Here is a 26,950-nt window from a genome sequence, read left to right as displayed (position 1 = left end):
TTCATTACTGAAGCGTCTAGATTATGCTTTTTTAAGAGCGGTTTAATGACTGCAGTTTTCAGGGCCTGTGGAAAAACACCTGAGTGAAGAGACTTGTTTACTATATGAAGTAGATCTGAGGCCATGCTAGGAAAGTTAGCTACTTACTTCTGGTATTTACGCTTTAACCAAACGTGTAATTATCATACATGTGTGTTTTCCACAGATGCCTTTTACCGCAATATTTCAAAATGCATTGGAAAAATCCCATTGCTCTTAGTCTTCGGACAAAAATACATCCTCACCTCACCACTTTATAAGAAACTCCTAAATTAACTATGTCAGAGCTTCCTGTTAGACCTTAAATTTGCCAACAGAGAACACATTTGAAACACTATTTGGTTCAATACCTACACCCAACATCTGAACACAAGTCATCATCATAAGACTGAAACCAATCTGTCTGAAAGAGGTTAAATAATAGATGGCTGTGTGTGTGACAGAGAGAAGCCACAGGTTAACATGATGGAAGTTCAAGGAGGAGAACATGTGAATTGCTTGGCAGAAATGACAGGAAATAAAAGGCACGAGGAGCTGGAGAGGGGAAGAAACACAGAGGAAAGAAATATGGATGAAAGGTATAAGCAGCCGGCGTCACAGGTGGTCTTTCAGATTGCTGTGAGAAGACGCAGCGGGAGGCTGAAAACAACTCAAGTGAAGAAGAGAAATCAATGGCGCTTGCCATTTTCTTTGATCCAATGATTTTTTTTTCATGTGGCTTTGTCTGCTGTATTCTAGTGCTGCATACCCCTCCCTATCTTCCCTTCTGTCTGGCTTTCTATCCTCTCCCCCTCTCCATCCCTCTTCCTCCCTAATGACTGAGCTGTTGGCAGGCAATAAGAAGGCAGCATTTTCCTGACTTATAAGCACATTAGACAGCGGAGAAAAGGACTGGCTCTCTAAAAAGTTAAATTGGACTTTAGACTTATCTCTAATGCCTCCATTCCAGCTTCTTCCAATCTGAGTCTGCCGTCTTTCCTTTTCAATGTATTGCAGTTAACCCTTAGATGCCTGAGTGACTGGACCCTACTCTTCCATAAGTGGGTCAAAAAAGACCCGTATTAGAATCATATGTGTTTTTATGCCATTTTTGTCATTTTGGTGAAGGAAAATCACTTGTATAATATTTAGTATTATATTTTGGTTCACATTAGAAATATTTTATATTTAATTTTTCACTTTTTATAATTTTAGAAAAAAAAATTACATTTTGAAAAAAAACATTTTGAACATATTGTCCCAAAGATCTCCGCTATTCTGAGACCCTCACAGTATCCCAGTCCCTTTTCAAAACTCATCTCTTCTCCTCTTGTCTACTCATAGCCCACCCCCCATCAATCCATGCTGGTTGATCAAGTTTGATAGTCCTATACCCCCCACCCTAACCTTCCCTTATATTGTAAAGCGATTTTGAGTCCTTGAAAAGCCTTATACAAATATAATGTATTATTATTATTATAATTATAATTATTAGTATACTGACAGGTTTCAGATCTTGCTGTGTAAAATAATCTTCCTGAGAGGTGTCACTTGTGATGTCGTCTGTGTGTTCTACAGTGAATGTATTCCTGACAGCAACAGGTGATAAGAATCAAAGGTTCCCAGAGGATCCCATAGGAAATGCATGCAGGTCATTTTGACCCACTTATGGAAGCTTGGGGTAGAAATACAAAAACTACAATTTCTTAAAATGTAAATTTAAAATGTGAAAGGCGTGATATCCTAAACATGTTTTTTGAAGAATAGCTGGAATATGAAATGATAAAAAAATGTAATTACAAAGATACTTCAAGAAAACCACCTCACCGAGTCAAAAGATACATCGTATGCATCTAAGGGTTCAACTTGGCCTGACTTATTGTAACAAGACAAAATCTTAAAAATATAGATTTTGCTGCAGGATACATACGATTATGAGTCTATCTCCGAGCTCAGTCTGCATGTTAGCTTTATTTGTTTGTATGTTTCTCACGTCATACTCAAAGGTTATATGTCATTTCCAATAAAGGCAGTATTGAGCAAGTTTCATGAAAAAGTGCTAAATAATTTATTAATTTTAACTGAATTAAAAAGTAGGATTTTATTATGACATTACTCAACCAGAAAATACATTTGTTTCATTACTTGTTTCTTTTCAACCAGGGAAACAGATTCAGATTCTGTTGGTTTCAAATCGTTTTCATTTTCCGGGCTTCAAACATTGTTCCTTCTTAAAGAGGCCCTATGTTGTCTTTCTCTCTCAATGTACTGCAGCTAAACTTGGGCTGACGTATTGTAACAAGACTTATTATTAAAAACCTGGTATCGGCCAGGGAGTCTCACCAGAGTCATCTCTACCTCGGGTGATGAGCCTCCCAGACCACAGTTAGTCAATATGCTTTTAATATGTCTTATTTCACATTGTCCGCCCACAGAAACCATCCCAGCCTGCTGTGGGAGGATTTCTCTCAACAGTCTGCAGTGAAACCTGCTCCAATCCTCCTCAAGGAGCGTCTAACCCCAACGCAAAGAATTAAATTACTTTTAGTGCACGCTGATGTGCCATAAGGTGCTTCTGAGGGCTTTAAGGTCAATAAAAGTGGCCTTATAAAAAAAATCCAATTATAATGTTGGCCCGAAATATCAGCCACTGGCAGCTGAAATGAAGCACCCCTCAAAGGTTTTATTCTAAAGGTTTACCATGCAGATTCATCGCCTCATCTGTGCCCTCACATATTGGCATTACAAGTCATGGACCGAGTGTGTTGTTATTGAAATATAAACCTCGGTGATCTTTCAGAAGGTTTAACGCACTGAGACTTTTATAGTAGCATCGAAAAATCTATCGGGGTGAAAACAAAATCTTAAATATAATGTTTTTTCTTCATGGTATACGAAATAGTTTGATCCAGTTCACAATGTGAGTCTATTTCCGTATCGAAACATAGCCTGAAGGGACTTATCTCCTAGCCCAGCTTGTATGTTTCTCACGTCATACACAAAGCTTATATGTCCTTTCCAATAAAGGCAGTATTGAGCAAGTTTCATGAAAAAGTACTAAATAATGTATAAATGTTAACTGAATTAAAAAGTTGGACTTTCTTTTTGCATTACTCAACCAGAAAATACATTTGCTTCATTAGTTGTTTTTTTTAAAATCAGAGAAACAGATTCAGATGTTGTTGGTTTAATATCGTTTTCATTTTCTGGGCTTCAAAGATTATCCGTATTGTTCCTTCTTAAAGAGGCCCTATTTGGCTATTCCCCCTTTCCTGTAGTGTGTAATGTGTGGTCCTGAGTCTCGACTGAATCACGGGGTTCAATCTTACAATTAAAGTATTAATAATCGCTAAAATCTGTTGCTATGCCTGTGGTCCCTCTTGTTTTAAAGTCAGTTAAGAATTGAAAATCCTCTCGTGTGCGCTAGGCTTCACGAGCATCGGGCTCTTGGACTGGAGAGATAGATGAGTGATTCGTGTCTGAAGATGGAGGGATGAGCGATAGATGTCAGCGCTCAAAGCTGGGTTAATGAAAGAAAGAAAAACACCACGGTGAAAAGGTCAAAGTGTTGCAATAGCAGCAGAAGGCTGTCAGTAGAAAGCACTGACAGCCTTCCTGTGAGTTACACTCTGTCGCTTTCTGAGATTTGGTTCTCCAGGGCTTTGTCCAAATCTGTAGAGGACTGTCGTGTGATCTAACGCCTTCTCTAGCAGCCGTGTTGTTGCATTACATGTCACTTGTTAGACGCTTTTATCCAAAGCGACTAACATACTCAATACTGTGGGCGATCCCCACAGCATTAATTTGGGGTGAAGCGTCTCAGGGACACAACGCCATGCTGACTGCAGTGGGGTTTGAACCTGTGATCCCTGATCCGAATACCAACGCACAACCCACTGCACCACACGCCTCCTTGGTCCAATAGAGGCTAAGTGTGTTTATAATCAACAAGCATCAACACTAAAATGGAATGGTTAGTTTCTGTAACAAGGTTATTCCCAGCTCTGTTGAATTTGGTATCAAAGTCATTTCAAAATATTTGCGAGCAAGAGGTTATGCATTCGTCTGTCAAGTTATCAGCAGAAAAGGTATCTGCCCGGTTTTCATGAAACTTGGTGGAACCACAAAAGGACATTTGGATTGTTAGGTTGAGACACAATTTCAATATCTCTGGTACTCTTTGGCCGTTTCTCAATCGCGAGGATGCTGGCTTGGTAGTCGCGTACTTCCAAGTCACTTCCTTCAGAAACGAAGCAAGTATGCTTCCAAGCCACGGCTTCGGAAAACGAAGAAGAACGGAACAAGTGTGCCACTCTCTCTATCAGTTTCAACATAAACTGTACCGAATATAAATACCTCACGATGTCTATCTAATTATGAACTTGCTTTACTTTCACGGAACACATTTTTGGTGATAACAAATGTAACAAAGTAACATATTTACTAACATGTTCTACGCCACTACATACTTACATTTAAATGTGTGCTGCGTCGGTTCAGCCATTCTCCGCAAGGGTTTTTGAAATTGGTCCGTGCGCAAAGCATTGTGGGGATTTCAAGGACGCGAAGTCTACCCATGTGCAGCCTCGAAATTTCCCCCAAACCAAGGACGCGGCCTCGGTGGAATTCCAAGTATGCTGGAGATTGAAACAGTCCTTCGGCGGCACTCGATGACGTAGCATCCTTGAAATATTGGCTTGGAAGCCAGAATCCTCGAGATTGAGAAACGGCCTTCGTGCCATCGGGCAAAAATTCTCGAGAATTTTTTTGCCTGGAAATTCCCATGATGCCCCTTGAAGTCGGAATAGCAACTTGAGCTGCTGGTAAAACACAACGCGTCTTCTTTGAGGCGTCCATGTTGATTCTGCATTTTGACTTTAATGAAGTTAAGACTTTTAAACTTGGGGGATAGGACCATCTTTTGGATCCACCATTGGCCTTGGTGGCAGTCTGCATTCCTTCAGGCTCCTTTCAGGATTAATTGCACGGCCAATAGGAAAAGTAAAATGTCATAATTGCAAATAAATCACATAACTGAGCAATTGTTGTCTTACAGACCGTTCTGGGAACTTTTTGAACTCTGCAAAGTTATACTCTCTAAGGAACTGTTTCTGAAATATTGAGTTCATTAAATTGCAGTTTCCGGGGTTTTTAACCATATCATGGTTTCCATCAATGCTCAGTTATCCAGACAGTGTTACCTTTGTTGTCATAAACCCATTTGACCACATTGATGAGGACACACTTCATGTACTTTCAAAATTCATTGGACTTTCTGTTTTCTTTCATCAATTTCCTTATTAACTTTTGCTGCAAGCCAATTAGGGGATAGTTTGAGTCTGTGTGTCATGTGTGGCACTTGCTGCTTTAATTAATGAATCTTTATCTATCCAATTAAATCTCATCCTCTCATTAAAGCCCTTTCTTCTTATTCATCTCGTGACCCGCACGTCCAAGAGCTACAGACCGCTTCAGTTTCCTGTGTTTGCCTATTGGACAGTGTGGGCAGCTACATGTATCTCCACAGGTACTAAAAACTGTGTGCGTCGCTGCGTGTAAGACAGGTGTGTGTTTTCCAAACACAGCGGTGCATTTGCTCCGTTCTCTGCCGTGCCTGCTCAACTGAAACACACAAACTAATGTTTTATAGCGAGACATAGTCGTTTCAGATAGCTTTGAGCACTGCAAACACCACGCAATAACTCCTCGAGGAAAAGCTATGTGTTTGCTTTTGTCCTTAGATCGTGTTTGGAGGTAAAGACTGACTGAGCTGTACTTGGTGACCTATCAAGTCTGTCACATTTTGTTTAAATGTGGTTGTATGAGGTTGTACTTTATACATCGATAGTCGGTGTATAAAGGAGAGTAAATGGCATTCCGAACATCCCCAGTTTCACAATTTCAGCTTAATTGTACTCCATCGTACATTTTTACTATCTACGCTTTACCTTGACATGAAACAGGCCTTTTTGGAAAGGAACCGAAGCTTTTATATCTATCTCTGACCTCACTTAAATGGTCAATCTGAATTAAAGTCACAATAACACAAACTACCTAACCAATCAAGGCAGCCATAGGGTAAAATAATTGGATTTTATGCAGTTATGATCATTTACTTTCATACATTCCAGTTACCTACGCATCCTGACCCTGTGCTTCTCTCTGCTGTTCCCTGAGAGCTATGTGTAAACATTAAAGTTGTTTCCATTTCGCTTTACTCCGTTGTTTGTCCATTTCCTGATTATATCTATTAGATTCCATTGAAAATAAACCCGCTGTCAGGACCTCGACCCAAACGGATGAACCCAGAGACAAGGTCTTGAATATACAGTTCAGGTAATCCCTCTTAACAGAGTAGGCGGTGGAAATAACAAAAGGCGCTCACAAGGAGGAAAAAACTAGCGTAACAAAAAGAGGACTTCATAAAAACTTAAGCCAACAAAATAATCAAACGTAACAAAACCTGACACGAGAGAAAGCAATCCTTTCTGAGCCGAGGCTTGGCACGACCATTCGAGGAAACAAACGAGACGAGCTGACACAGGAGAGGGGAGAGACAGGACTATTTAAACATGAGGTGAGTGGGAACAGGTGGAGACAATCAGAGGCGGGGGAAAGACTGATGATGGAAAAACACACAGGCTGCGTCTCAGGTCGACTATTTTCATTTCCTCGGTCGTCGGTCCTCGGTATCACCGGTGATTTGTCCGCGCCATCTTGAGTAGCGTCCCATGGCTCTTATTTCTGCCGGAGGACCGAGGATCGATAATGGAGGAGCGATAATCGAGGAAAAACCAGACCATCCTTCGATGAAATCCTCAGCCACTCGCTCCGCCCCCTTACTCTGTATCGCTCACTGATTGGACGATGCAGCGCATGCACTGATCTGGCTGCTGTCGGACGATCAGCTGTGCGGCGTCATCACAAACGGACGTCGCTTCACGTGGCGCTCCGGAGGAAAGGACGTCCCATTGCTCTTAAAACTCATTTCCCTGCATCTCGTGGTTTCCTTGCGTCTCTCCTTCCCTGGTGGCAGGGACTAGTCGCAGGGAAACGACGCAAGTGAGGGACGCAAGGAATCCATTTAACCGAAGTGAGATGCAGCTAATGGGGAGGAAGAAATAGGGCCTGAAATGAAAGACAAGAGGTAAATACAAAATAAAACAAAATACATAAACATAACACATTTGACGAGACACAACACCCGCCCGTTACTATTATTCACAATTTAAGACAAAGCATAAATGTCAGCGTTCAGGCATTTAAAACGCCTTCAGAACGAGGGAACTAATATGAGTTTAATTTTGCTTATCGAGTAAACAAACGATGGGCAATGTTTGCTAATTATCTGAAGTCCTCAGCAGGGTCTCATATGCCTCACACCAACTGTTTGACTTTTTCAAATTCTTATAAAGACAAACAGGCCTGTGCTTGTTGGTGTAATTACCTCGAGAGACTGGAGACGCTGGAGGTCGGGGAGGTTGGTCGAGTCTCATATGAGGAGAGTAAATCCCCAGTGATACTGCAATATAAACACACAATTAAACTTCTTCACACAACACCGAATACACTTCTTTGATGGCAGACCATCGGCTAATTAGCTGTCCGGCGCAGGGAAGCAAAGCTAACACGGTTAATCCGCTAAAACACCACGTATTATCCCCCCTGAAAACACACAGAGCACCTTCATTGTTTCCATGAAGTTCTGAAATGTTTTCCACTAAAAACTCAAGACATTTTACAAACAGTGTCCAGCTATAAACACCTCGAATAAGGAGCTCAGCCCACATCATGTTAGCTAATAGTCTAGAGCAGGGGTGTCAAACTCAATTTCATCTCGGGCCACATCAGCATTATGGTTGCACTCAAAGGGCCGGTTGTAACTTTAAGATTATATAAAAATACATATATAAATATTGAATATATAAAAAATAATGTATTATATTACATTATTGCCTCTGCATTGGATTATTATCTCATAGGGTAATAATAACTTCATAATTAACTACGTCTGGAAGCAGAAGTCTAGGGCAAATAATTGCAAGTCTCTTCAGTGAGAATGTCACAATATGATTTTAAAAGAAAAGCCAAATTCTGGAAAACCGAAAAAAAGTTACATTTTGAAAAAAAAGTCAAATTCTGAGAAAAAAGTCAAATGAGAGATGCATTGTGGGACATGTAGTTTATGGGCAACGTGCCTCTGTACATCGCCATGTAATCGTATAATAAACATATATTATTTCAGAGCTCTTGCGGGGCCACAGAAAATGAAGTCGCGGGCCGGATTTGGCCCCCGGGCCTTGAGTTTGACACCCCTGGTCTAGAGGAAATGGCAGTCTTACTGTAGGTGTATTAAGTTTGAACAGAAATGTAGTTCTGACACATACACGTTTCTGTTACGGTTATCATTTAGTTAAATTAGTCATTATCCTGTAACTGCCATCTGTCGCCACAGTATTGTTTTTTAAGGGGTAAAATTCCCTTATGATGTAATAAACAACATGATGTAAATATGATACTTCAAAAGGACCTTTTCCATTCAGTCATTCATTCGTTGGTATTCATATATGGAGGTGTTTTATCAGTATACAAACACCTTAATGTTTAACAGTGAATTTTTAAAGGAATTTAAGGTGTAAACTAAAAACACTTATAACTGGACGACGAGTTCTGAAATCTAAGCCTGCTTTTTCTCTTTCACTAAGTAACACATTAATTGATGTTAGGTACACTATACATTAAGGCAGGGGTGTCAAACTCAAGGCCCGGGGGCCACATTCGGCCCGCGACTTCATTTTATGCGGCCCCACAAGAGCTTGCAAAGAACGGTTACAGGCTGATTTACAGAAGCACACAAACTACATGTCCCACAATGCATCTCTCATTTGACTTTTTTCTCAGAATTAGACTTTTATTTCAAGATTTCACTTTTTTTCTTTTTAAATCATTTTGGGACATACGCACTGAAGAGACTTGCAATTATTTGCCCTAGACTTCTGCTTTCAGACGTAGTTAATTATGAAGTTATTACCCTGTCCGATAATAATCCAATACAGAGGCAATAACATTATTTTATATATATAACATATTTATATATGCATTTTTATATAGTCTTAAAGTTACAACCGGCCCTTTAAGTGCAACCATAATGCTGATGTGGCCCAAAATGAAATTGAGTTTGACACCCCTGCATTAAGGAATAATTTCAATTTGCTCCCTTAACCACCGTATGCACAACACATGTAATCGATTGTACTCAAAGGTACAATGCTGGAATGTTAAGGTAATACGTGTATATTGACGATGGCATGACGTAGTAGCATCTCTGAAATCGTTTTCTGCCAGGCAGGGAGCTCAGAGCTGAGATGAAGATTAGGAGATCTGGGCACACACACACACACACACACACACACACACACACACACACACACACACACACACACACACACATACATACATACATATACACACACACACACCGCACAGCTGATTTGACACACAAACCCACAGATGGCCAGATAAACCCGTAACTTTGATCAGTGGGCTAACGCTTGACGTCACAGGGTGTGTTTGGGATTATTTACTGTTTTGTAAATGTAATGCATCATTTACAGACTTGTAGCGTTGCATAACATGGCGTGTCTAAGGGATGGCACACAATACCGTGACAAGGCTCACTTTGATTTCATTAAAGCAAGTCATGCACAGTCATTTCACCAATGTGTCAGCATGTTGCAGGAAACAGCCTCTGGCATCTTCCAGTGTTTGCTTTGTGAGTCAATTTGTAAAAACCTAATTCTGTGTATTTCAGCTGTCGAGTCATTTAACAAATCTTGGTTTTAGGGTGATTTTTCTACCTTCAACTGTCACATATTTCTAATCTTGCTCAAACAAATGCTACTTTAATAGTATGTACTCTATCTTCTGTGTTCTCGGTGACATGTCGCTGTTTGCTGACAGCATTTTATCTGTCAGGTCCTCCTCCTCTCTGGGTAATTGTTGCTGACCTGTTTCTTTCTCTCTGATTGACAGGTGGGAAGAGCAGCCTGGCGAGTGCTATAGTCACTGTTGTTGTTAAGAAAACAAAGAGTCCAGTCCCGTTGCCATGGGTAAACAAAACAGCAAGCTGCGGCCCGAGATGCTGCAGGACCTCCGGGAGAACACCGAGTTCTCCGACCACGAGCTGCAGGAGTGGTACAAGGTACGGAGAAACACACACGTCTTATGACAAGTCAAAGTCAACTTCTTTTGTCAATCTTCCAGTTTGTGTGTACAGACAGAGAGATCGAAATACCGTTTCCCACATTCCGGAATACAACAAATACAAATACACTGAACAAAAATATAGGGGTAGGGTTAGGGTAATGTTGTGAATCGAGTGGCCCGTGGTGGTGGTGGGGTTATGGTATGGGCAGGCGTATGTAATGGACGACGAACACAGGCCACTCGATTCACAACATTACCCTACCCCTACCCCTCACACCAGATACTGACTGGTTTTCGGACCCCCCCAATAAAGCAAAACTGCACGTTTCAAAGTGGCCTTTTATTGTGGCCAGCCTAAGGCACACCTGTGCAATAATCATGCTGTCTAATCAGCATCTTGATATGCCACACCTGTGAGGTGGGATGGATTCTCTCGGCAAAGGAGAAGTGCTCACTATCACAGACCTTTTCAGATTTTTGAACAATATTTGAGAGAAATGGTTATTTTGTGTTTATAGAAAATGTTTTAGATCTTTGAGTTCATCTCATGAAAAATGGCAGCAAAAACAAAAGTGTTGCGTTTATATTTTTGTTCAGTGTATATATAAAAATATGTATCAAAATATGTATATACCTATATATACACAATCAACAGACACATTAAGACATCAATAAAAGCACAACAATCAATACAAAATAACAGTCACTTCAATATCTTTGGGAAATGTACATTAGTGCAATAATCTTACTGTGTAGAACCAAGCCATTTGTGATGTAGTGCTACTACTACATGTTACATCTGCTCATGCACTACATTATACTTTCCACTTTTGTGTATGTGTAAAGTATAAAATATAGTAAATCCCTCCAGCTGCAAAGTCAAATTAGGCCAGGACAATGGCTTATTATACCACTTCAAGGACAAGACACTTAGGCTGTGTTGCCCGGGCCACACCTATCTTTAAACCCAGCCTTCATGTTGATCTAAACTGCACACCACAAAGCCCCATTTGATCAATCCATGCCCATTTGTATTTAATGTTTGAGCTCATCTAACAATCTGCAATGTTTTCTAACGCTACTGTGTTGAAAAAATCTGTACACATCCAGATAGATTATTCTATACTGCCTCTGTGGTATCTCCAGCTGCAGAAGTGTCTCCAGGAACACCTTTTGCCATGATGATACACACACAGAGAACACTATCAGCGGCTAGGCTGGTTATTATGTAACGCTGAGAGGCCCATAATGCAGAAGTACCTTTTACTTTGGATAGATAAGTACATTTGGCAGGATTGTTACCTTCAAAGGTGGGGTAGGTAAGTTTGAGAAACCGGCTCGAGATCGCTAGAATTTGAAAATACACAACCGAAGAAAATCTTCCACTTCCTCACAGAGCCCCTCCTCCAACACACACGAACGCGCACATGACCAATGAGGGCACGAGATAGTTTGTGCCCCGATGGAAGGCTGACAGGCAGGTAGGCCATCTAATCCGATTGGTTGTACTTTTTACAGTATTACGGCTTCTACAGATGACATTTTTTTATGGATTTTTTCTCAAAGCACTTCAGATATTCATTGCTATCGGGATGTTAAGAGCATTCATTCATCTGTAGAAGCCGTAATACTGTAAAAAGTGCAAAACGGATTGGATGGCCTACCTGCCTGTCAGCCTTCCATCGGGGCACAAATGTATCTTGTGCCCTCATTGGTCATGTGCGCGTTCGTGTGTGTTGGAGGAGGGGCTCTGTGAGGAAGTGGCAGATTTTCTCCGGTTGTGTATTTTCAAATTCTAGCGATCTCGAGCCGGTTTCTGAAACGTACCTACCCCACCTTTAACTAACATGATATTCAATATTGAAGTGTTTCGACTTTCACTCGAATCTGCTATGACAACCTAGATGTTAGCACATCATTGACACACATCAAAGTTGTTGTGGTGAACCTGGTATTAAACTGTAGTCTATTGCAAAATCTAGCTGACATGGAGCAGCATTACAATTAACTCGCAGTTGTAGATCTGGCCGAATTCATCTGCTTTGGTCTCCACCATTTCTGACAGAAACTAATTTGTGTTGCTTGTGTCCGCAATCTCATTATTTGATTAACTTCCCAAAACCATAGATGACGGACAGATTGGAGAGCTTTGCCTTCTGGCTCGGCTCCCTCTTTAGTCCCAAGATAGTTAACCCCTGTGCTCGGGGCATAATAACTCAATCCCAAACAAGACGAAGCAGACGTTTAAGCTTTCCCTCCTTCTGGTATTCTTTATTTGGGTTTGGGTTGCCGTGATCATTCAAAGCACAGGGCAAATAAATTAATCCGTAGTACTCACAGACGCCTTAAAGGTCAAAACATGTCTCTGAAGTGTTTGGCTCGAGACACCAAACAGATCATTGCAGCATTACCCATAATCCCCTCTGTTTCAGCACTGTTTCCAAAGTGCTGATTCTCTGTCTGCTACTTCAGATGAAAATAAGGAGCCCCTCCCCACGCCCCTCTGAGAGACATTTGGTTACAAAGAACACAATGGTGCTCTAGGAGGAGATTCAGGTGATAAGGGGAGGGGGGGGTTACCTTGGTTGCTGATTGGCTAATGGGTACACAAGACAACACATCGTGATGACATCATAAAGTGGCCAAAATCTGATCAGCTCATTTTCAGACAGGTTTTTATAGAAATGGATCAAAAAGAGAGAAAATCTTTGTTCCTGAAACTTTCAGAGTCTCTTTCCACAGAGGGGACACATGTTGATGTAGAAGAGACATGAAGAAGAGGGGACACATGTTGATGTAGAAGAGACATGAAGAAGAGGGGACACATGTTGATGAAGAAGAGACATGAAGAAGAGGGGACACATGTTGATGTAGAAGAGACATGAAGAAGAGGGGACACATGTTGATGTAGAAGAGACGTGAAGAAGAGGAGACACATGTTGATGTAGAAGAGACATGAAGAAGAGGGGACACATGTTGATGTAGAAGAGACATGAAGAAGAGGGGACACATGTTGATGTAGAAGAGACGTGAAGAAGAGGAGACACATGTTGATGTAGAAGAGACATGAAGAAGAGGGGACACATGTTGATGTAGAAGAGACATGAAGAAGAGGGGACACATGTTGATGTAGAAGAGACATGAAGAAGAGAGGACACATGTTGATGTAGAAGAGACATGAAGAAGAGGGGACACATGTTGATGTAGAAGAGACATGAAGAAGAGGGGACACATGTTGATGTAGAAGAGACATGAAGAAGAGGGGACACATGTTGATGTAGAAGAGACATGAAGAAGAGGGGACACATGTTGATGTAGAAGAGACATGGAGAAGAGGGGACACATGTTGATGTAGAAGAGACATGAAGAAGAGGGGACACATGTTGATGTAGAAGAGACATGGAGAAGAGGGGACACATGTTGATGTAGAAGAGACATGAAGAAGAGGGGACACATGTTGATGTATACAAGACATGAAGAAGAGGGGACACATGTTGATGTAGAAGAGACATGGAGAAGAGGGGACACATGTTGATGTAGAAGAGACATGAAGAAGAGGGGACACATGTTGATGTAGAAGAGACATGAAGAAGAGGGGACACATGTTGATGTAGAAGTTAAGCCTCTGCATGACGACGAAGGTGAACGACGAACATGTCCTGACGAAGGTGTTATCTCATCATGTGTGTATGGATAGTGTGTTTGTATAATGGCTATACGACTATTGCACGGATTAAACCTATAGAACAGCTGTCCTGAATAAGAGCTGCACATGTTAAACTGGCGGACCTGGGACTTAATCCTCGCTGACCCCGGGTCTCTTCACACTGCCCGTGTCCTGATGGTGCTCACTCTCAGCAGATTAACAGCTCCAGGATGATGGAGATGTCACATCAACTGCGCAGTAAACTCCCCTGGATGTCTGGTCGCCTGAGGTCTCTGAGAAGTTATCTAGCTCGTCTTCGTTGGAGAACTCATTGGCTACCGATCCAAAAAAGGCTTTCAAGACGCCCTTTCAGAAAAATGTCAAGGACACTGGCAATAAAAAGTTTTATTAGAAACAGAAACATGTTGAAAGCAATTCCAGCAATAACATTGTGACGATGACTTTGTCACCTTTCTGACGTTATCTCAAAGATAAGATGAGTGTTCCTGCTCTCATCGTGTACTATAACAATGTTTAATATTGTGTTCAATCATTATTGTCACCCTTGTCTCACCTCATGTTGCCTTTTACCTCAGGGTTTCTTGAAGGACTGCCCCAGTGGGACCCTGAATGTGGAAGAGTTCAAGAAAATCTACGCCAACTTCTTCCCTTACGGAGACGCCTCAAAGTTCGCTGAGCACGTCTTCCGAACATTCGACACCAACGCAGACGGGACGATAGACTTCCGGGAGTTCATCATCGCTCTGAGCGTGACGTCGCGGGGAAAACTGGAGCAGAAGCTGAAATGGGCCTTCAGCATGTACGACCTGGACGGAAACGGATACATCAGCCGCCACGAGATGCTGGAGATTGTACAGGTGAGGAAGGGAGGGATAGATAGATAGATAGATAGATAGGTAGATAGATAGATAGATAGATAGATAGATAGATAGATAGATAGATAGATAGATAGATAGATAGATAGATAGATAGATAGATGGCTCGACTGGATCGCTGGCTAGATGGGTAGATCGCTAGCATCTCTCAGCTGGCTAGCTCGCTGGCTCGCTGGCTGGCTCGATGGATCGCTGGCTCGCTGGCTCGCTGGGTCGCTCGCTCGCTCGCTCGCTCGCTCGCTGGCTCGCTGGCTCGCTGGCTCGCTGGGTCGCTCGCTCGCTCCTCTCGCTGGCTCGCTCGCTGGCTGGCTCGCTCGCTCGCTCGCTCGCTCGCTCGCTCGCTCGCTCGCTCGCTCGCTCGCTCGCTCGCTCGCTCGCTCGCTCGCTCGCTCGCTCGCTCGCTCGCTGGCTCGCTGGCTCGCTGGGTCGCTCGCTCGCTCCTCTCGCTGGCTCGCTCGCTGGCTCGCTGGCTCGCTGGCTCGCTGGGTCGCTCGCTCGCTCCTCTCCCTGGCTCGCTGGCTGGCTGGCTCGCTCGCTCGCTCGCTCGCTCGCTGGCTCGCTGGCTCGCTGGCTCGCTGGCTCGCTCGCTCGCTCGCTCCTCTCGCTGGCTCGCTCGCTGGCTCGCTGGCTGGCTCGCTGGCTCGCTGGCTCGCTCGCTGGCTCGCTGGGTCGCTGGCTCGCTGGCTCGCTGGGTCGCTCGCTGGGTCGCTGGCTCGCTCGCTGGCTCGCTCGGTCGCTCGCTCGCTCCTCTCGCTGGCTCGCTCGCTCGCTCGCTCGCTGGCTCGCGCGCTCCCTCCCTCGGTCGGTCGGTCGGTCGGTCGGTCGGTCGGTCGGTCGGTCGGTCGGTCGGTCGGTCGGTCGGTCGGTCGGTCGGTCGGTCGGTCGGTCGGTCGGTCGGTCGGTCGGTCGGTCGGTCGGTCGGTCGGTCGGTCGGTCGGTCGCTCGCTCGCTCGCTCGCTCGCTCGCTCGCTCGCTAGCTAGCTAGATAGATGGATATATAGATAGATAGATCGGGAAATGTTTGCATTGCAGCAGCATTAAAGACAAGGCAATGTACGTAAGAGAAATTAAGACACTAGAAATAAACAATCCAAAATATTTCTGAAATTGAAATGAAATAGCATTAAAAAGTAAAAAAATATACATGTGGAAATACAAATTTCCAGTAACAAAATATAATGCAGGATATTATACATGATTGGTACGAGGTCACACAACTCACACATCAGAGGGGTGTTCTGGCATTTTGATAAGTGATAACAGAGTGTGTTGGGTTCAGCAGAAGATGAAGGTCACACTGTTGGTTCACACAGATTGTGACGAACAACAAAAGGACGTTTCTCAAGCTTGAGAACGTGAGAGCCAGTAAATCGAGAAACACTTCACACAGTAATGTCACTTATTATATAACAGAAGTCGTTGTCGTTTGACAACTTTTCCGCTGGTTAGTCTCGGCACCCGACACTCAGCAGGACTCTGGGGTACTTTTTGTCTTTGAATGGAGTTTCTTTGTAAAGGATTGCATTTCCTTTAAGATCAATACAGGCAAAGATCCCACAAAAGGACATTTTTAACATGATACATTCTGTAATAGTGTCTTAAATCTCCTATTGACCAAACGTAGCTTAGCTTTTAGCCAGCAAAACAATCCTATAGACGGAGAGAGAGCTTAATGCTAAGTGCTCAGTTTAATTATGTAGGTTAAAACATTCCTCTAAGTATGTGTAAAGAGGCTCAAGCACAGATATGCAAAGACTCTAAAAGCCATAGCCTACTCAAATTAATGTGGCGACTGCACCAGGCTACAGTTGTACAAAGACTGTTAAATACGGCACTACATTAGTCTGTAATCCTGTTGATCCTGAAGAGTAGAAGTGGAGACTTGTGTGTGTGTGTGTGTGTGTGTGTGTGTGTGTGTGTGTGTGTGTGTGTGTGTGTGTGTGTGTGTGTGTGTGTGTGTGTGTGTGTGTGTGTGTGTGTGTGTGTGTGTGTGTGTGTGTGTGTGTGTGTGTGTGTGTGTGTGTGTGTGTGTGTGTGTGTGTGTGTGTGTGTGTGTGTGTGTGTGTGTGTGTGTGTGTGTGCGTGCGCATGTGTGTGCGTGCGCATGTGTGTGTGTGCGTGTCCTGCTGGGTTCTCATAGATTAGCAAGTTAATTTTAACCAGAGTTTATCCCTGAGTGTGCAGGATACTGGGATTATCCTCAAGATCACTGAGGTTACACACCGTCGGATGAGAGGGGAGGGGCCTATTGGGTCATTTCATAGAGTGATAGAGAGAGAAAGAGATTGGTTTTCACACCACAGTATCCTCACCATTCACATCCAAATCATAAGGGTTAGGGTTTGGGGAAATAAAAGCCTTAAATGTAACCTCAAATTAGTCGTTAATATGCATCTCCCATACTTTTGTCGTTTGTCAAGCACTGTGGATGGAGTGCGGGTCACTTGCAGGAGGGATTTCTAAATTCCATCAATTGGGCTACGGTTTAGGACCTTGACACTACAAACATTTTTAAAACGTGCTTTAAAAAGTCCACCAGGTGTCGCTATAGATCGCATTCCGAAAAAACCCATAAAAACAACTATTGATTACGGATTTACAGGCCAAAATCTGTGTTTGTAAATTAAGCTCCGGCAGACCTGATTTCAAGTTCAGACTTGAAACCTCAGAATGCTCCAATCCATAATTGTAAAATAAGCCAAAATGGCACTTTGTCGTTTTGTCTGTCTCGTGCAGTGTTTCTCAAACGTTTTCATACCAAGGACCACTTAACCAATAAAAAACACTCGCGGACCACCTAACAAAATCACACACAACTAGGGGTTTGGAGGTCACGGTTCGGTACGGTTCGGTACAACAAGAAAAAGCAAAAAAAAGTCCCAAATGCATAATTCCAGGTTTGTTCTAATTTATTTTTGAACAGTAGTGCAAGTTTCAGTTTTAAAAATAAGGAACTCTCACATTTTGAATAATTAACTGTATTAAACAGTTAAAAACAAACCACAAACAGTACCACACACACTCAGATGGACATATTATCTATAATGGCTGATGTCAAACAAAAAGGTTTCATCAAGCTGTACAACTAAAAAGAATGTCTTGAAAATATTACATCATAAATAATAAGCCAAAAGCTTCCGTTATTTAATTTGGTCTCTCGGCTCTCATGTCTCTTGGCTTCTTAAAAGCAGCGGGGATCAGCTGTTGAACTGCTGTTGTCTTTTGCCGGGCTCCAGTGATTGGCAAATCTGGGTGATGCCTTCTGATATGATTTAGCATGTTTGGCGTGTGTTGCCATTAGCATACCGCACCGCTATCGAACAACGCCGACACACCATCCTCGTCCGATCCACCACTCGCACACTTCATCGTTGTTGTAGTCCACAGGGAACCCGAAATGTTCCCACACAGCTGATTTAAAAGAAGCCGGTGGGTTCTAGCTCCTGTGTGTTATCTGAAATCGCCATACTAACTTTTCTTCTTCTTGTATTTTGTTCGTTTTGTTGTGTTTTGTTCTTGTTCTTCAATTGTTGTTTAAGGGCGGCTGGCAAACAGCTTTTAGGCGCAATACCGCCCCCTGGAGTATAAATAGTGTAGTGGATACTGCCCTGAATGACAGACTTTTTTCCCACTCGTAAAAAAAAAAAGGCGTATTCGCCGTGTGACTGCATGTGCCGAACCGTGACGTCCGAACCGTGACGTCCGAACCGTGACGGTACGGGACGAATACGGATACCGTTACACCCCTACACACAACAGATTACAAATCGCCTAAAAATGGTACAAACAAGTGCCAACATGTGTGATGTGTTGCGCTGGGCTATATCATGCAATCGAATTCAAGTGAAACTTAAGCTCGCTCCATTGCGGAGATATTCCCGCGAGAGTGCGGAAAACTTAAATGAATTTATTTCAAATATGAAATGTTACCAATATACTCACGGACCACTAGGGGGCGCTCACGGACCACAAGTGGTCCGCGGACCACACTTTGAGAAGCACTGGTCTAGAACATGGGTCAGGGTTCAACTACTGTATATGTACAAACTTGACAAAATGGAAAATAAATATTTACCCCCCCAAAACCAAAGGCATAACACGGTTACATTTAGCCGAGGAGGTTAATATGATTATTTTGTAATGATTGAATCTCTTTTTATAGTTGTATTAGATATCAATTTATAGAATGCTTTGTATAAATGCCCGTCTTTTCTCAGATGAAGACATCAAATCATTTTATAGCGGCGCAAGTTTTACAAGTTTTACAGCTTGTACTATAATGCAATAGAGTGCTTTTTCTTGTAAGCTTTGAAACTGATCTCCAGTCATTTTTACGCAATATTTCCCCAACGGAGTGAATTTAATGGGCATGTAAGCTGCTGGTAGATCTGCGTCTGAGACCGGCTGATACTCTGTATTGATCAACAGATAAAGGTGCATCAGATCCATACAGGAAGCTGACATGTGTGATCTGCGGTATGCCGTAAGATTTATATATCCTAACAAACAGTGCGTGGGTTTTTTGCAGATGAGCTGACCAGGGATCAGCTCTTAGCAGCAGGAGGAACTCATGTCAGTGAATCACTTCAGAAAGCGTGTTTATCTAGAAAAGCCTACGTGGCTGTATTCAGTTTTCTACATCTCTCAAGCGGAGTCTCCTTAATGGATTCCTTCTGGTTTGAATTCACTTATCCTCTCTTTTCTCCCACTCCCACCCCATCTCTCTTTTTCTTTCTCTCGCTCCATCGATCAGGCCATCTACAAGATGGTGTCGTCTGTGATGAAGATGCCAGAGGACGAGTCAACGCCGGAGAAGAGGACGGATAAGATCTTCAGACAAATGGACCTCAATAATGATGGTGAGGAGGAAATGGAAACATGGAGGGGGGAGAGAGGAATGTGACAGTCTATTGAACATAAGCTTTGAAATGTGCTCATTAAACCGGACGTTTTTGAGAGAATCTAGCCCTGCATATATTAGTGTTCTATATAATACAATAAAACAGGCATCCTCTAATACAGTGTTTCTCAAACTTTTTCATACCAAGGACCACTTAACCAATAAAAAAACACTTTTTTTTTAGAACAGATTACAAATCGCCTGAAAATGGTACAAACAAGTGGCAACATGTGTGATGAAGGTGTTGCGCTGGGCTATATCATGCAATCGAAAGTTAAACTTAAGCTCGCTCCATTGCGGAGATATTCCCGCGAGAGTGCGGAAAACTTAAATTTATTTATTTATTTCAAATGTGAAATGTTACCAATATACTTACGGACCACTAGGGGGTGCCCAGGGACCACTAGTGGTCCGCGGACCACACTTTGAGAAGCACTGCTCTAATACCAAGTTCCCAGTTTACTACATGATTTATTATTTTATATACTCTCAAATAGAAACGTTACGTATAATTTGAGGGACGATTCAAGTTTTTCATCTCCCAAGCTTTTCCAAGAAGGTGTCTGATTTAATAAATAGGCTTCCCTTGTGAGCAGCTTTCATCTATGCAAACAGTAAATCACTTTATCCTTCAACCACACATCCCAGTAGAAGATTTATTTGTTGTTACATTGAGTTAGCTGGACTCTTTAAAAAAGGTGCCTTCACAGCCATCACACCCACACAATATTGAGCATTTAATACATGGAAATAAAAGACAAAATCTTATGGTCTAACAAGTAGCCTGCTTTACTAAATCTTTACCAATTATTCCTCCCAAAGCTCTACCATCTGATAAAAGGGGCCATATTATGGAAATGTTCAGGTGCATGTCTTCATGCTTTAATGTTCAAAAAGCTCTTTATTTTTCTCATACTGCCTGTGCTGCACGACCTCTTTTCACCCTCTGTCTGAAACCAGAGCCCAGGCTGCTCTGATTGGTTAGCTAGCCGACTCTGTTGTGATTGGTCAACCGCTTAGCGATGTCCCGCCCCTTAGCCTATCACCAGAGATGGTAAACGTACACACATGCTTTACTCAAGTAGAAGTACAGATACTCGTGTTTAAATGTACTCTGGTAAATGTAGAAGTACTGACTAAACTTCTTTACTCAAGTAAAAGTAAAGAAGTTTGGGCTTTGAAATGTACTTCAGTAGAAAGTACCCATAGCTAGCAGCTGCTTTAAAGAGTACCTGACCTCCCTTTATATTATTAGAACAATAATGTCATTGTTAGCTAATGAATGTTTCCATGCTGAACAACGGCAACATGACAACGTTTCCATTGGTCCCTCTTCTTTAGAGAAGACCAGGAAGTGATGGATACACGGATCGTGTTCAAATCAATAGGCACGCAATGACTCTAAAGAATAATGATCACGCACCCAACACACATTCAGACTAAAGGAACCAGCTGTTTGGAGAATGAGAGAAGTAGGAAGTACAGGTATTTGAGTTCAACATGTACGAAGTAGAAAGTACAGGTAGTTGTGTTCAACATGTAAGAAGTAGAAAGTACAGGTATTTGGGTTCAACATGTAAGAAGTAGAAAGTACAGGTATTTGAGTTCAACATGTAAGAAGTAGAAAGTACAGGTGTTTGTGTTCAACATGTAAGAAGTAAAAAGTACAGGTATTTGTGTTCAACATGTAAGAAGTAGAAAGTACAGGTATTTGAGTTCAACATGTGAGAAGTAGAAAGTACAGGTATTTGAGTTCAACATGTAAGAAGAAGAAAGTACAGGTATTTGTGTTCAACATGTAAGAAGTAGAAAGTACAGGTATTTGTGTTCAACATGTAAGAAATAGAAAGTACAGGTATTTGAGTTCAACATGTAAGAAGTAGAAAGTACAGGTATTTGAGTTCAACAGGTGAGAAGTAGAAAGTACAGGTATTTGAGTTCAACATGTAAGAAGAAGAAAGTACAGGTATTTGTGTTCAACATGTAAGAAGTAGAAAGTACAGGTATTTGTGTTCAACATGTAAGAAGTAGAAAGTACAGGTATTTGAGTTCAACATGTAAGCAGTAGAAAGTACAGGTATTTGGGTTCAAAATGTAAGAAGTAGAAAGTACAGGTATTTGAGTTCAACATGTAAGAAGTAGAAAGTACAGGTATTTGAGTTCAACATGTAAGAAGTAGAAAGTACAGGTATTTGGGTTCAACATGTAAAAAGTAGAAAGTACAGGTATTTGTGTTCAACATGTAAGAAGTAGAAAGTACAGGTATTTGAGTTCAACATGTAAGCAGTAGAAAGTACAGGTATTTGGGTTCAAAATGTAAGAAGTAGAAAGTACAGGTATTTGAGTTCAACATGTAAGAAGTAGAAAGTACAGGTATTTGAGTTCAACATGTAAGAAGTAGAAAGTACAGGTATTTGAGTTCAACATGTAAGAAGTAGAAAGTACAGGTATTTGAGTTCAACATGTAAGAAGTAGAAAGTACAGGTATTTGAGTTCAACATGTAAGAAGTAGAAAGTACAGGTATTTGAGTTCAACATGTAAGAAGTAGAAAGTACAGGTATTTGTGTTCAAAATGTAAGAAGTCAAAGCAAAAAGTCGTCAGAAAAACAAGTAGTGGAGTAAAGTCCTGATACCAGAAAAATGTACAGCAACGAAGTATTTGTACTGCACTACTTCCCCCCTCTGCCTATCACGTACAATGTGCTAGCCAATAGAAACCTGAGTTACGGAAGTGAACAAAGGAGTCCAATGGAGGCGTTTAATGAGATTACTGCACTACTGCGTGAACAAGAAGCAAAAGTAGAATACAAAGAGTGTGTAATGCACATGGATCGTACACCCGGTTGTAACAGTCTTGTTTGTGTGGTGGTCTAACAGGGGCTGTTGTGGTTCCTCCAAAATATTGACTTTGTCCCCCCTCGTTTCCCTTTCCCCGTCCCCCCTGCAGGCAAACTGTCCCTGGAGGAGTTTATCAAAGGTGCCAAAAGCGACCCCTCCATCGTGCGGCTACTCCAGTGCGACCCCAGCTCTGCCTCCCAGTTCTGAACACCCCCCCGCCGCCCCGCTGAGACCCTTTGTCCTCCTCACCCTCCGTTGCTATTGAAACACTCAAATCAATGCATGATGGTTCTCGTCTCTCATATCATTTTTTTCCGTTGTGTGCAAGAATGGAGGAGGGATTTTGAGGAGGATAAGAAAAAGCCATCACTATCATTTGACATCATCGTTTTTGTATATTTGGGAAAGCTGAATGGACATGGATATGTTTAATGAGCGTGCAGAAATGTTCCCGAATATCTGTCGGATTTCCAGGAGAGCTTTGTGTGGATTTTTTCGCAGAGTGGGGGATCGCCCCTCCAACATGTACATCATGTATATACTGTACGTCTATCACCAAATGAAGTGTATGGTGCACACTGGCATTGAAGCAGTATTATGTAGCGTAAATTCCTGGTGTGATCTGAATGGGGGGGTCGGGGTGGGGGTTTATTGGGATTTTACTGCTATATGATCTTTCGCTGAGAAAAAGAAGGCCTAAGATCCCATTAGCTTTTTATTATTATCGATATCTACTGGCATTTTGTTGATTTTTAAATAGTTTGTACATATTGTTTCCCCTCCGTCATGCCGTTTTATTTATTCATTTGTATTCTTCTTATTATTATTATTGTACTTTGATATGTTCCAGTTTACAGTGACAGAGAGAGAGCTCAGACGGATCTCTTTGTGGGTGTGTTAACTGTGAAGAATATAAAACACTCCATAATGCATTTGATCAATCACCAGTAGCACATATCGTCTCAGCCTCCATGTGGTTATGAAGTAAGGCTGTGTCTGAATGTGTGCACGTGGACATGCAATGAGGCTTTACAGTATTATCACGTTGTGTTGTTTCTAATAAGTATTCTTTAACACGAGCAGTAAACTTAAGATAGTCGTTAACCTGTCACACTATACTGCATGATCCTATGAACTGATAAAAACCACAAAAAAAGTGAACGCACAGCAGTATCTTTTTGTAGCGCTGCTGCAGCCTGCTCAGCACTGCACCAGGCAGAGATGATTGAGTATTTGTCTTGCTTTTGGGACACACCCTGCCTTCCTCCTCCCCCCTTCGCCTCTCCCTCTGACAGACAGAGAACTCACCAAGGGCTCGTTCATCACTCTCCAGCTGAATGCTTTTATAACCTCCCGGATTAGTCTGCTTGCGGAGCAATTAGATGAAGGGACATGTTTCACCAGGTACTTCTTTGTGGTTAGCAGACAGAAATCAGTGGCTGTGTTTACGTTAGCACTGATATACAAGCTTTATTTGGAGCACCAAGAAACTGGAACTTGTCGAGACATCACATCAAAATGCACCTGCAACGTGTCCTCATACAACGGTTCCTATCACCCCTTTTCCACTGAAATCTGTCTAGTTTGGTTCCACGTAATGACGTCACCATCTACGTCACTGATTTTCTCAGCAATGCCGCTGACAACAACAACAACAACAACAACAATTATCCCTACAATCGGGCATGAGCTCCGAACCGGCGCTGGAACCGCTTTGGTGGAAAAGGGGTGTGTTCGCATATGAATATCAACCACAACGTTATAATTTCTGACCTGCATAAGCTTCCGTCTCGCTGGAAACAAGTTGGTTTAGGAAGCACGATGACTTGATGAGGTTTAGGAAACGAGCGTGGGTTTGGTTAAATTATCTACGGGAAGAGTGGTCCGCTATGGGTGTAAGTCCGATGTTTTTAGACCAACTTGTATACGGTACAAACTCGTTGCATAGGATATGAAGTAGTGCGTATGAGAACAGCCTGTCAATTTGGTCTCTCCAATTCAAATTAAACGACTTCAATCTGTGATATTACAGTTTTAAAATACGATTCAAATGTACCGTGCATTTTGTAAACACATCCACTGGTTGCGGTACCAGCACCACTGTGTATTGAGTGAAGCGATTTAAGGCCTCCATTGTTTTAGAAGTTTAACATATTCTGTTTGTGAAGAAGCTAAATGTTGGGCAGACAGAGAACACTGCATCATTCTGTTAAAGGGACCTTCAGGGTCTTTACTTTAATAGGCTGATATAGATAAATGTATACAATATATAAGTGTTTTTGTGGATTAAGAAGTGATTAAATGTAGTACATATACTCGTTTACCGGATTTAAGTGCAATACTAACATACTTTACTGGAGTATTTTCACATTTGACTACTTTAATATTCTATTCCACTACATTTTAGAGCGAAATATTAACCCACATTGATATACACACATTTACAACTGGAGTTAATTTTTCAGATTGATTTCATTTTAGATTTAAGTAAGACTTTATCAGTTATTGTTAATTTATCGTTATTATTGTAGGGAAGTAAAACAAGAGCCTGACATGAAATAAATAAGAAAGACTCACGATGTTTTTAGTATTGTTTTGCAGATGGACCTTAAGAATTATTATTCCTTTGTTTAAATGCGATTGTGTTTGCAGTTGTTTCCTATCTGTGATGCAATTAAATAATTTCTGTCTTTACAACATTCAGTTTTAAAGTTGTAGTGCCATTTTAAGAGCATATATTAATTATAATCGGGATAAAATCTGAATTATTTTGGCCACGACAACCGTAACATGACATCTTAATCTATGACTAAGTGCTATGTATGACACGACAACACAAGTCAAATGTAGCTCCAACTGTAGGTGCTTCAGTACTTTTCTCATCATTTGATTATTTTGTTAGAAAGTCCTTTTGAAATCACTGAAAGGCTTCACTGAAACCAGACTAATGCAGTTATTTCAGGTGGTTGAGTATTTCTATCTAAGTGCTTCGGACAGGCTTCACTGACTTTAAAAAATATAAAACCCAGCATAATGATTTCTCTGTCTGCCATGTGAGATAAAAAGACGATTCAAACCAGACTGAACTGGCAAGAGTCCGTTTCTGAATGTGTGTTGCCCAACATTTCACTACCTCACAAATTGAATTCCTGCGTGCAGATGAGAGCCGCATGCACCTGCTTTTGGGGATCCTATAGTGTCACTGCCTTCTGCTGGTAGGATAAGGAACAACAGTTGCTACCCCCTGATCTAAACTACAGCGAAACCCTTTTCTATTCTCACTGCCTCTGATGAACTGGTACCTTATGTTGGATACATGCACCCCCTTTCTTTCTTTCTTCCTTCCTAACCTCCCTTCATTTCCTTCCAATTTTTCTGTTGCATGAAAACCTCACGTGAGGATGTCATGTTTGTTCAGTTGGACCTGAAATATACCGATGTGTTTCAAAGCTGCTCGTGTGGACTGTTTCCTTATTTCTGGGTATTGTAAGGGATGGCTTAAAGGAAGATTTCTGTTTTGATAAAGTGGGGTTGTACATGTATGAGGTATCCAAAGTCAGGTTGAAGAAACAGACAGGAGTACTAGCAAGGAAGCTAAGCAAAGTACTGCTGTGAAAAACTGTATTTGAGCCACCCTAAAAAGCCAAACAACAAGGTCAATATGTTTAGAATTGTAGCTTCCATCTTCTTGGAGGTACAATTACTGTTTGAGTCCTGTTCTTTTGAGAAGAGCATAATGATACTGACGTCATATTAAGGTGATGAAAATATATAAGTATAACTCAATTAAAGAGACTCTCTCCTGCTGATGTTCAGGTGTATATCAGTATGTAGTGTCTCTACTTTAAAGAGTCCTCTCCTGCTGATGTTCAGGTGTATATCAGTATGTAGTGTCTCTACTTTAAAGAGTCCTCTCCTGCTGATGTGCAGGTGCATATCAGTATGTAGTGTCTCTACTTTAAAGAGTCCTCTCCTGCTGATGTTCAGGTGTATATCAGTATGTAGTGTCTCTACTTTAAAGAGTCCTCTCCTGCTGATGTGCAGGTGCATATCAGTATGTAGTGTCTCTACTTTAAAGAGTCCTCTCCTGCTGATGTTCAGGTGTATATCAGTATGTAGTGTCTCTACTTTAAAGAGTCCTCTCCTGCTGATGTTCAGGTGTATATCAGTATTTAGTGTCTCTACTTTAAAGAGTCCTCTCCTGCTGATGTTCAGGTGTATATCAGTATGTAGTGTCTCTACTTTAAAGAGTCCTCTCCTGCTGATGTTCAGGTGTATATCAGTATGTAGTGTCTCTACTTTAAAGAGTCCTCTCCTGCTGATGCTCAGGTGTATATCAGTATGTAGTGTCTCTACTTTAAAGAGTCCTCTACTGCTGATGTTCAGGTGTATATCAGTATGTAGTGTCTCTACTTTAAAGAGTCCTCTCCTGATGATGTTCAGGT

General features: G+C 41.8%; 1 protein-coding gene across 2 annotated transcripts in view; it reads left to right on the top strand.

Annotated features, from left to right (window-relative positions):
* Window positions 1–25,954, top strand: part of LOC117455535 (hippocalcin-like protein 1) — a 56,632-nt gene extending 30,678 nt beyond the window's left edge. For both annotated transcript variants that reach the window (XM_034095068.2, XM_034095069.2), the window contains exons 2-5: window positions 10,051–10,219; window positions 14,467–14,748; window positions 19,520–19,625; window positions 22,615–25,954. In XM_034095068.2, the coding sequence (XP_033950959.1) occupies window positions 10,124–10,219; window positions 14,467–14,748; window positions 19,520–19,625; window positions 22,615–22,712 (582 nt within the window). In that variant the 5' untranslated portion in view covers window positions 10,051–10,123 and the 3' untranslated portion in view covers window positions 22,713–25,954. The remainder of the gene's footprint in view (window positions 1–10,050; window positions 10,220–14,466; window positions 14,749–19,519; window positions 19,626–22,614) is intronic.
* The last annotated feature ends 996 nt before the right edge of the window (window positions 25,955–26,950 follow it).

The sequence above is a fragment of the Pseudochaenichthys georgianus genome, chromosome 11, assembly GCF_902827115.2.
Source record: "Pseudochaenichthys georgianus chromosome 11, fPseGeo1.2, whole genome shotgun sequence".
In the NCBI taxonomy this organism is placed as follows: Eukaryota; Metazoa; Chordata; class Actinopteri; order Perciformes; family Channichthyidae; genus Pseudochaenichthys; species Pseudochaenichthys georgianus.
This window is presented reverse-complemented; position numbering and strand designations above follow the sequence as displayed.